This window comes from Cajanus cajan, chromosome 1 (genome assembly GCF_000230855.2).
Source record: "Cajanus cajan strain Asha chromosome 1, NIPB_CcT2T_4, whole genome shotgun sequence".
Lineage (NCBI taxonomy): Eukaryota > Viridiplantae > Streptophyta > Magnoliopsida > Fabales > Fabaceae > Cajanus > Cajanus cajan.
In genome coordinates, this window is record NC_138517.1 from 24,646,767 (window position 1) to 24,659,390 (window position 12,624).

General features: G+C 32.9%; 1 protein-coding gene across 1 annotated transcript; it reads right to left on the reverse strand.

Annotated features, from left to right (window-relative positions):
* Window positions 1-5,256: 5,256 nt before the first annotated feature.
* On the reverse strand, window positions 5,257-5,805 carry LOC145953920 (uncharacterized). Its single transcript, XM_083067687.1, has one exon. It carries the CDS (start codon window positions 5,719-5,721, stop codon window positions 5,275-5,277), a length of 447 nt encoding a protein of 148 aa, XP_082923813.1. The 5' UTR covers window positions 5,722-5,805; the 3' UTR covers window positions 5,257-5,274.
* Between the last annotated feature and the right edge of the window lie 6,819 nt (window positions 5,806-12,624).

The window sequence follows — 12,624 nt, forward strand, 5'->3', positions numbered from 1 at the left end:
ATTCGAGAACGTTATTAATTAATTATTTTACTGTTGAGGATTTATTTTTCTTTTGTTTATTTGATAGTGTAGCTTTCTTATTCGTTATTCGACCGTGATCTCAATAATTTAATCTCATTACGTCAGTACTATAAACCTAACTTTGACCAACAGTCGGTTACGAGGACATAAATAGGTTGCCTTACTACCTTTCAAAATTAGTAGAAATTAATGATGGTGGACAATTATTCATTAACATGGGGAGCTTTCCCACAAAAAATTGGGATCATAATGTATAAGTGCTTGTGTATAAAATCTAAGGCTCATGAGGAGAAAGGTAGGATCACATTTTTTAGAGTGTTTTGGAGTTAGGCAATCCTTAATTAAGTGATCCTATGACTTTTTTCATACCATAACACTTTGTTTTCTACCGTGGAGTTCAATGAAACTCTTTTCGACTCAGAATGATACTAATTGTTTGAGCAACCATCCTGATAAAATCTCTTTATTACAATTTTCAGGTGATGACAAAGTTCAAGAAACAAAAAATAAAATGACCAAACTAACTGAACAATTTAACACAAAGCATTAGAAAATTTTCGTTTGAAAGCGTATTGGGTACATATCAATATTGTTGTATCCCTTTTACCCTCTTTATCTAATTTTATAAGCATCTTATGTTGTATATGAATACTAAAAGGTGAACATGAATAAAGTTAACTCCTTCAAGCATGCAATAATATATACTATCATGATTTATTCATTTCTTTGATATACAATAAAACAAGGAGAGTGAGTCAAGAGTGAGAAATACAAGAGAGAACAATAATGATTTTGGGTGCATATTATTCATAGAAAAAGTATTTGAATGTTTTGACAATAATTAATTGTGAAAATAAAAACTAATTAATTTTAAAACATCGACAATTTAATAGTTATTAGAATTACAATAATTAGATTATTATATCTCATTAAAACTAATATTAATAAGAAATTAAAATCAATAATTAATAAAGTAAAAGTTTTGAATTTAAATTTAAACTCAAAATAATTTCATGAATAAATTAACATTTTAAAATATTTCTCAAAATATACAACAATTTTCTACATATTTCAAAAGTTAGGAAAGAAATATTGACAATAAAAGAAATTTTGGATTATAATGAAATGTAATGCATTGAGCCTAGTATAGCAAACTATTAAACCAAACCTAAATTAATAAAACTTAACACATAATGTAGTAAGTGTAACAAACTATTGAATCCAGAACACTTAGCATGTGTTAGCGGTTAACAAATCACAATACACTCTTACAATCCTTGTCATTATCATTGTGTTGTGCTACAAAGTAATGTGCATGTTAAGTAATCTTCAATGCTCTAGAGATCTTGTTAAGATCTCATGCAATCAACCCCACTTGACATTCATATAGGTGATTTCATTAATTATATTCTACAAATCATACACCATCCATAAAATATTTATAAGTGGTCAAGCTTTCTAATAAACATATAAAGTTTAATTATATATAAAGATTATCTTCTCATTAATGCAATATTTAGCACTTTCTCATATCATAAAAAGAGATTGAAAAGTTAAGATTGATTAAGACCAATTTTAGTGCTAAAAAAACTAACAAGTGACTTGTTCTTCTTATTGAACCTTCTTCATGGGATTTCCAACCATAAAGATTGGGTAATCATCATTGTATTTTTTTTCCAAGTGACTTAATAAAATCTCATTCCCCTCAATATTTATAAATAACGCTTGATGTTTCATAAATAAAATTTGCTTTAGGGGATTTAAAGTCAGAGGATCAACCGAATCCATTATTAACTTCACATAATTAATAATTTTTTATACATTAATTAACAATTTTACCACACAATTTCTCAATCCCAAAGAAATATTTTTCTTAGAGATTGTTCAACCACCGAGTCCTCATAATCAGCCATTGTTATCTCGTTTGGCAAGTGTACCAAATCGTATAAGTAGTTCAATGAAAGTATGAGTATCGTCTCCCAAGGGACTTGCGCAACACTTTGCAATTTCACTTGTTATACTAACTAAGCTACCGAAAAGCAATAAGAGTTTGATTTGCTGCAGTAAATAATGTAAACAAGCAATAACAATTCTTTTTGGAATTTTGGTAAACACTTAGAGTGCAAAACTTGATTCTAATGCAATATTTATAAATTGTTGGGGTTTGACTTCACTAAACCTTCCTCTCATGTTTATCACTAAGTTCACAATAGTTATTATTCAGAATTTATCAATCACTCTCAAAAGTAACCAACCCTAATCTCTTACAAGTTGGCATCTAAGTTGCTAACTTAAACTATCAATCTCTTGCATAGTTTAACCAAGCAACCAACTTTAAAAACAAGAGCTTAAGAAAGACCAATGGCATTTACTCTATCTCTAGCAATAAGCCCCATTAGCTGCTCTATTTCAAGTCAAAGGTTTAAAATCATTTCTCAATCTCTTAAAAACCTTAAGTTCAAGTTAAGGGTGATCAAGCCATAACAAGCATTATGCACAGAAAAAGAGCAATAAAACTGAATAACAACTTAGATTGATAGCTTAGAGTTTACACATGAGAATGGGTTTAGTTACATAAAACCCCAACAAGGGTGAGTTTAGCTACACATAGACATGTAGAACTCTACAAAATGATGAAGAAAGGAAGAAGCTTGATCTTGAAGGTTCTAGAGCTCTCCAGCCGCCACACAAAGTCCAAGAATGATCCTCCTTGCTTCTCTCCTCGAAAATCCCCCTTTTAGGTCATAAAAGCTTTTGTCTTATGTGAATAATGACGTGTCAGCACAATCCACGCTAAGCGTGAGAGCCACGCTAAGCTTAAGGATAGGTCTGGAGTGAATTGAGGTTCTAGGACTCCCACGCTCAGCCTCAGTTCCACACTCAGCGTAGGGATCAAAATTCTGTTCCAGGGATTCTCTGCCAAGCTGAGGCTAAGCCTGGATCGGGGGCTTAGCTTGGGGACTTAACCAAAAATTCCTTCAACTTCAAATTCACCACTTTGTGCTTGACTTCCTTCCTTCTTTCCTAGCTTTCTTCAAAACTACAAAACAACAACCAAATACTTGTAAGTTACCTAAAAACATGATTCAAAGACAAAATGTGATCACCTAATACTTTTAGAGATGTTTCGAGTTAAAAACAAGGTCTAAAGCAAGGAAAATTAAGATAAATGCTTCAAACTAGGCCATAAACTTAATGAAATCATAGCACTTATCAATACCCCAAAATTAAGATCTTGCTTGTCCTCAAGCAAAGAAAAATAAAGCAACTAAGTTAACACACAACCTAATCTCCTTATTGAACACGATTTGAAAATTGGTAATCACACAAAACAGGCATACATGTCTTCCAATAGTTGAACACCAGAAAATGTTTACACTTGATCAGCCAATTAATGTGGTGCCCACACAATTTGATATCAAAAGTGCATTGCAATAGTTTCCAAAGGGATTAACAAGCATGGCAGTGATACTAATGAAAATTAGTGAACAACCTCTTCCTCACCAAGATCAGTGTTTCTCTCATCACACAAGTGTATTTAGGTGGGAATCTCTCAAATTTATGCAAATGAATCACACAAGTCAACTTTACTTTACATCTCAATCAAATTCAAACAGTCACATAATCATGCATAGATCACAAGGTCTTTCTGTTGGGCCCGATTGTCCACCTTTTTCCTCCACCATAGTATGATATTGTCCGCTTTGGGCCCAAGCCCGCACGGTTTTGTTTTTGGGCTCCTTCCCAAAAGGCCTCATACTATGTGGAATGGTGGACACTTATAAACTAGCCAATGTTCCTTCATTTTACCGATGTGGGACTTGGGATGAATCCCAACAAACCTCCCCTCAGACCAAGGACCACATGTCTCGTGATCTCCTCCCCTCAAGCGATAATCCGTCACCATCTTGTACCGCCGTTAACTCTACGGGACACGCCGCCTGAACACCACAATATCAGGAAGACTTTCGACACAATCCATCGCGAGGCACAACACTGAGGGTCTTCCCGCATCAAACCCAGTCGAACCGTTGGCTCTGATACCACTTGTTGGGCCCGATTGTCCACCTTTTTCCTCCACCATAGTATGATATTGTCCGCTTTGGGCCCAAGCCCGCACGGTTTTGTTTTTGGGCTCCTTCCCAAAAGGCCTCATACTATGTGGAATGGTGGACACTTATAAACTAGCCAATGTTCCTTCATTTTACCGATGTGGGACTTGGGATGAATCCCAACACTTTCATGGGTTGTAATGTGGCTGGGCTAACAAGAGAAATTGGTTTTTCTGGGTAAACAAAAGACACCATACGAGTAGAAGAGCAAGTCTTAATGACCACCATGTATAATTCCTCTTCCTTCCTTTATTCCCAAAAGTCCCAAGATACTACCTTCACCCAAAGCATATAGATCATACAACACACTTATTCACACAGTTTAATCACTTATTGATGTTTGATTTTTTTTTTCTTTTCCCTTTTTTTTTTGATTTCTGATTTTTGAAAATTCTTTTTGATTTGAATAACAATTGACTAATGGCCACAGTGGTACAACCATAACATGCAACAATTATCCATATGCTCAGCAACAATGATCACCCTAAAATACCCCAAACTTAAGACTTTTCTCCCCTTATGATCAATTTGACTGCTCTCCTATTCCTAAGGTGTGGGAGAATTTTGTTTTTCTTAAGGGCTTCAAGGTTCTCAATAAATTCACTGTTTGGCTCAAAGTAGGGTGCAATGGATTCACTTTTTTGTTAGGTTGGATTTTTGGTCAAGTGGCTCAAATTTACAAGAAAAATTGCCTTGATCATCTCTAAACAACATATGCTATGCAAACTCAAAAGAGACTCAAGCAAAATCAACCGCATGAAATCAAGTGGTAACACTCTAACAACAAGAAGGGCCAAAACTCACATGGGCTAATAAAGGTGCTCAAAACTTTTCAAAAGTATCATGCCACAGTCATTAACCACAAAAATAACAATCACACACTATCTCTAATCATCCCTAGAGTGCAACCACAAACATTTTTGATCTTGTGTCTAAAAATACCTTTGTTCACTAAGGGATACATGCACACCTGATTTGATTTTTTTTTTTAGTTTTCAAAATGCATTAAAACTAAACAGTCAGAGGCATTGAAATATGTATGCAACCAAAGGTAAAGGGTTAATAAGAAGTACACAACAAGATAATCAAAACAAAATAACAGAACATAATAATAAAACACAATCTTTCAAAGTGACACAGCTTAGTCTTCCTCCTCATCCTCTTTAGCCTCATCCGATTCTTCTTCTTCTTCATCGTCATCCTCCTCCTCAGATTCCTCCTCAGACTCCTCATCATCATCAGCTGCATCATCAGCTGCATCACCTTCCCCCTGCTGTTGAGCAAGGCCCCCTGGCCATGCTACATGAGCAGAATAAGCTGCAGCTGAAGATGGATGAAAATTTAGGGCGAGTCCTGGTGCATGAATGGAAAGATCACGAACACTATCCATCACCATAGTAATAGCTCTGAACATGGCCTCATCCCTCTGTTCATTTCGAAGCAGAGCAACGTTAATATCTTCCCACCGCCGAGACTCCATATCACTAACTGGTGGTGGTGCTCGAGAGGAAGAAGCTGAAGTACTAGCAGTCCTCCTATTAGTCTCCTTGTAGTAGTAGGTATCAATGTAAACTTTGTTGATGGGCATCTTCAACTTCTCAAATGGTGTTTCAGTAACATCGACTCTAGATCGATGACAAAGATGTGTAATGAGTGAAGGATGACCCAAGATACCTGTATGCTGGGAACAATGTCTAATTTCTTCAGCTATGAGGGCCCCAACATCAATAGCTTTTCTATCCATAATAGCATATAGAAGTAGTGCCCTTGACTCCAGGACATCAGAAGTGTGGCAACAAGGAGAAAGATTGGCATGAATAAAAGCCACCCAAACTTTTGCCATTGGAATCAAATCTTCTCGGAGAATGTGAGATATCTTCCCCCTGCTTGTGTATTGAAATCCCTTCCCTGGTTTACAAACCATGCGTTCCACCAGCCTATAATTCTTGCTGCGGGCTACCCAATCAGAATACTCATAGTACCTGAGGCCTTCAGTCAGATGAGTGCCTAGAAAAGTGTTAATGGTCGCATCAAACCTGATCATGATATCCCGAACATAGCTAGCGTACTCAGGGAAATCATTGCTAAGAACCCGAGCATTGCAATAAAATTCCCGCACAACAGAAATGTTAGCAGGAGCCATGTAGTAGGCCAGCTTTTCCCACTTCCTTCTTTGTATTTTTGCTTGGAATTCTGGATATTCAGTTGGCTTGAGTTTGACCATCTTTTCCATCCAAAGACTTCTTTCTTCCAACTTGGGATAAAATTCTTGAAGTTCCTTGTCATGGAAGGTGTGGGAGTCAAATGAAGGGCCACGAAATGGTCGCGCTACAGTAGTTTTAATTCTTTTCTCCGGGCGTGTCTTTGGTGGAGCCATCCTGAAAAATTGGGCAACATGAAAGTGCAACGACAATGAAAGTAAAGTTTAAAACCAACCAATGAACCACAATGAAGCAAAGTGAACATGACCACCAGCTCAATTTAAAGTGCAAACAAAGAAGGCTTCTAAAATTCACCCATTAAAGCACAAGAGTATGACAAACAGAGGCCAAATGTGGCTGCCAAAAGGGGCGCTCAGCGCCATTATCACGCCTAGGGTGAGAAGTGCAGAAAAATGAGATGGGGCTGCCATAGCCACGCTGAGCGTCAGGCCCCATGCTCAGCGTCATTGTTGCAGTACCTGGCTCCCCTTTTTGGCCCAAGAACGCATCTTTCAAAAGCAAAAACACACAAAAATGTAGATCTTTTACTAGGCATTCACAAAAGCAATGTTTCCAAGGGTTTTAAGAAGACCCATTCAAAAATATACCATCCCAAATGTGCAAATCTCATCAATGAACAACAATCATGAAAATAAGCTCAAGAACACCATGGATACAAGGGTTTGCACGAAAATGGGTAGGGGAGATTAGATGATTAGGGAAAAATAGGAATGGGAACCAAGAAACATACAAGGGAAGGAACCACACAAGATTACACTACTAGAAAAATTAATATTTGTGACGAATTTTGTGACGGAAAAAATAGCATCGCAAATAGTGGCGAATTTTGTGAGGGATTTTTAAGTTTTGTGACGGACAAGAATTTAATTACTTTTGTGACGGATTTTGTGACGGAATATATCCCGTCTCTAAAAATCCGTCACAAATTTCGTCACTGAATCAAAAAAAAAATATTTGTGACGGATTTTGTGACGGAAAAATTTCCGTCTCTAAAAATCCGTCACAAATTTCATCACTAAATTAAAAAAAATGTTTGTGACGGATTTTGTGACGGAATGAGCTTCGTCTCTAAAAAATCCGTCACAGATTTCGTCACTAAAATGAAAAAATTTAGTGACGGATTTTTCCCTCTCAAAATTCCGTCACAAATAGGTTAAAATATTTTGTGAAAAAATTTGTGACAAATTATTCCCTCTCAAAATATTAAATTTTATTTATGAAACTTTTATATTTAAGAATTATGCATAATTAAAGAAAATATGTTATTTTTTTTTAAAAAAATAATAAAATTAAAAATATTTTATTTCATTAAAGGATTGAAAAAATTATGAAATTCATTTAATTAAATAAAAAATTGTCAATTTTGAACATAAGAAACTAAGACATCATTAAAAATATTTTAAAAAAAACTTGTGAAAATAATAAAAAAAATATTAATTTAATTTTGGCTTAATTACATTTTTGATCCCTCAAGTATTGTAATTGTGCAATTTTGATCCCTAAGATTTTAATTGGATAATTTTAGTCCCTAAAGAATTGTAATTGTCCAATTTTAGTCCTTTAATTTTTAATTGAACAATTTTAGTCTCTCAAATATTATAATTGTGTAATTTGAATGTCTCCCATTAAAAAATTAATAATTTTAAAGTTTTAATATATAAATAAATATATATATATATATATATATATATAATAATTTAAAATTATACCATTATTTGCTTATTTAAGTTAACATATACTATAATTTTTATTAATGTAACAAATGATATATATTTATTATTACTAAATAAATAAAATTTATATATTATTAATAATTTAATATTGCTAATAAATTAGTATCAATAATATTTTTAGTATATTTATAGATAAATTGATAATTTGATAAATATAACTTAATATATATTAATATACTTTTAAAAAAATATAAATATAGTAGATAAGATATGTATATTTATATTTTTGTAAAATTATAGTAATATATAATAAGTTATATTTATGAAATTATTAGTTTATATGTTGAGATTTTTAAATAAAATTTTATTAAAAAAAAATGTTAACCAATTTTTAAATATTTAATAATTTTAAAAATTAATTTAGATAATATTTAATAATTTTTAAAGTATTTTTAAATATTCAATAATTAAAAATATGAAGATATAAGATAAAATATATGAGTGAAATAAGGGGAAAAAATATGAGGAATTTCAAAGTGTTACATTTTTGGAAGAATTTGAAATTCTACTATTTAAAGAATTCCACAAATGCTCTGGTAATCGATTACCGTACTTGGTAATCGATTACAATGGTTGGAACGTTAAAAATTTAAATTCAAATTTTGAAGATTTCTTCTTCTAGTAATCGATTACATGTAATGGGTAATCGATTACCAGAGCACGTTTTAAGAGTAACTTTTCATATATGACATTCATCTTTGGTAATCGATTACGAGTAATGATAATCGATTACCAGTGTCTTAAAAACAATAATTGCCTTATTAAAACTTAAAATATTGAAAACCTTTATTTTCAAAACCTTATTAATATAAATCATATTTGGGTTTTGTTTGAAATTCTTTATTTTAAATGGCCAAGAACTTTATGCAATATTTCTAAAGATTTTTTTTTACATATTAAGGTAGGTTGACAAGACTTATCTAAAATATTTTGAAATTTTTGTTTCTTGGTCACCTTGCTTTAACTTGACCTCTTGTTTTCTTTAACTTCTTTCGCATCATCAAAATCCTTTAGATACGTTCTTCCACATTCTCCCCCTTTTTGATGATGAAAACATACTTTAGATGGAAAGAAACATAAAATAGTATATATTGATCACTCCCCTTTAGTCTCCCCCTTAATAAATCATTGTTTGATGTTAATTTTTATATTGTAAAAATTTGACTTTAAATAGACAGTTGTAATGATCAGATTAAATTGTTCAATTCAAAATATCTAATATTTGATCAGGACCCTTCTTTCCCTTTTCTCTCCCCCTTTGGCAACATCAAAAGGAATGAGACAATATATAAAAAAAAATTGAATAAGATAAACAAACACCATTCAGAAACAAAAGTAAAATATGTCCTATAAGCAAAATAGTCAGAGTCAAGCGAGCAGAATTAATCTAAAACATACTAATCAAAGATCCAAAAATTGACTAAAAAGTAGTCCAAAACATAAGATAAACTAAAATAGCAAATAACAGAATCAGAGTCAACTAGCTACTCGGAAGGGCGTCTAAGAGATTTTACTTCGTCCTCAAGACGAGTCATGCGAGTGTCAAGAGAATCAAAACGTTCACCAACATAGAACCGGAGATCTCTAATTTCATTGAGAACATCCGAGAGAAGTGCTGATGAAGGATCTTGAGGAGGTGGTGACGGAGTTCGATCGTCAGTGTCTACTGCTTGAAAATCCCGCTTCCTGACCCAGGTGTTGTCCAGTGTTTTCTTGTACCCAAAGGAAGCAATTGCATTTGCTCCAATCTCAAAGACCCTCTTAACTGGAACCCAGGTTTCATCTTCCAAAGGAACTTTAAAATGTTCCAAAATAGTAGTTACAAAATGTGGGTATGGAAGAGAAGCATTAACCCGCAAGGCCTTCTTCATTCGACTCCTAATCAGATGAGCCCAGCTAAATTCCCGGCCAGTGATTAGAGCCCATATCAAAATTAAGTCCTCTTCTGAAGCCTGTGCAAGGTTAGTCGTGCGTGGAAGTAGTACCCGAACAATTATGTAATGCATGATTCTATAATCAAATTTCATTGAGCCAGCCAATAATCTTCCAGTCATGTCAACATTATCCACACAAATCATACTTCGGGCATTGGGATGGGAATATTCTAGTTTCCATGTATCCGGAATCGTGCCCTCAAACAGAGTACCTTGATCTTTTAATTTTGATAAATCCCGGAACAGAGACTGATTTATCACTATTGGAATCTTTTTAACCTCGCTGTAAAGAACTCCATTCCTAATTTCCAAATTGCTGTAAAAGACCCTAACTAATTCTGGATAAACAGGGTTTTTCATAGCCATAAAATCTACTAACCCAGAATTCTTAAAAATCGTATAACACTCAAAAGATTCATTCTCAAAAAAATCAATACTGATATATTTGGGATCAACAATATTTCTCTCAGAAAATAACTGGTAGTACTTATCTCGTTGTTCGTCTGTGGAGAACAGAGCGAGAGCACGTCCAGCGTACGGAATGGGATTCGTAGGAGTAGGGGCGTCGTCGGAGGGAGGCTGTTGGCGGCGCGTGGCGGTGGTTGAACGAGACGAAGAACCCTTATGACGTTTGGATGATTCTGCCATTTGAGTGTTTGTTTTGAAAAATGCAATCGGTAGAGTTGAAGAGACTTGAAAACGATGAAGAATGGAACAAACGGGGCTCAATTTGGTTAAGATTTGAGGAAGATATGGGGATTTGAAGATCTAAGGGCGCAGAGGGTTTTGGGTTTTCTTTCGTGAGGAAGAAGACGAACTGCACTTTTTTAAGTGCAGAGGAGTCGCGTAATCGATTACCTGCCTATGGTAATCGATTACACCCTTTTGAGTTCTTTTGCATTTTGGCACTGGTAATCGATTACAGTAGGCGATAATCGATTACACTATGCCCAGATAAGTGGATAAGCACTGGTAATCGATTATACTTCTCCGTAATCGATTACATATATCAGGACAAGCAAACATGCACTGGTAATCGATTACATGACCAATAACTGATACTTTAAAACATTCTATAAAAGTCATTAAAATAACTATAAGAAGATAATATCCACAAATATAAAATAAATAATAATTAACTAATTTAGTTATTTATTGCAAAATATGTTTCTAATTTTATATACCTGAACAAGAGCTGTCAAAACGGGCTAGCCCGGCCCGTTTGGCCCGGCCCACCTCAACCCATGTTTTAAATGGGGCAACCCGGCCCAGCCCACCAAGTTTATTATCTAAAATTTTGTAGCCCGGCCCGGTCCACGACGGGTTGGTGGGCTAAACGGGCAGCCCACCAACCCGCCTTATTTATTTAAAAAAATTATAATTTAAAATAAATTTCAATATAAAATAATATTTGATGTAAAGTAAAAATTTTTAAACTAAGTATCATGGGTACAACATTAAAATTAAATTAATAAGTGTGCAACTTTAAAAAATTAAAAAAATTAAAAATAAAAAATCTTTCATAAGAGTGATTATTCATGAATATTAAATTTTATTAGAGGTTTGGATAGATAAATTTATAGTAATGTCATATTATTTAACATTGATTTTATATATCTTTATCGATAAAAAAAATGATATCTTATTAAAATAATGCATATATAATAATAAATAGTTAAGTGAGTTGTTAGTGGGTTTAGGGGATGGGTTGGTAAGTGGGTCAGGTGGGTCACCCGGCCCACCACGGGTTCAACTCGGGTGGGCCGGGTCAAAAGTGGGCCGGGTCACATTTTTTGACCCATCATAATCCATACAATAAACATCTGACTATTTTAGTAGTTTAGATTAGAACGGCCCGTTCCACTATGGGAACGGGCCATTCTGTATTTGCGTATTGATCATAAATTTATGTGTTAGAACGACCTGTTCTGCTTTAGTTTTAATAGGCTATTTTAGTAGTCTAGAACGACCCGTTACAGTTTGAGAACGACCCGTTCTAGCTACTTAAAAATCAAAATATTACAAAAATTAATTTTCATAAATATTCATTATTAAAATACTAATAATTATTATAAAACTTTAAAACATATTTCTTTAATATCAAAATATTTATTATAATTTTAGTTATGATTTATATAATATTTTCATTTAATATTAAATTTCTTTTCATTATAATATTTTAATATATTTTATTTAAAATATCAGTTAACATATTTTATTATATTTTTATTTTAATTTATTATGAAATAATTAGAATATTTAATTTAATATCATTAAAAAAATAATCATTATAAAATTTATTCTTTTTTAATTTAATTATTTATGATAATACTTTTTACTTACCGTATTTACCAAAAAATTATTTTTAATTAAAATATATTTTAGAATTTTAGTTGATTTATTATCATTCACTCACTTGATTAAAACGTGATAAAATATAATTAAAATTATTTATTATAATACTTTTTAATTACCGTATTGACTAAAAAATTAATTTTTTAAAAAATATATTTCAAAATTTCAGTTAATTCATATAAAATAAATAATAATTAACTAATTTATTTATTTATTAAAAAATATCTTTCTAATTTCATAATTTTTA

Coding starts and splice junctions, on each gene's coding strand:
- LOC145953920 (XM_083067687.1), bottom strand. CDS start 5,721: ATGCCCATCAACAAAGTTTACATTGATACCTACTACTACAAGGAGACT.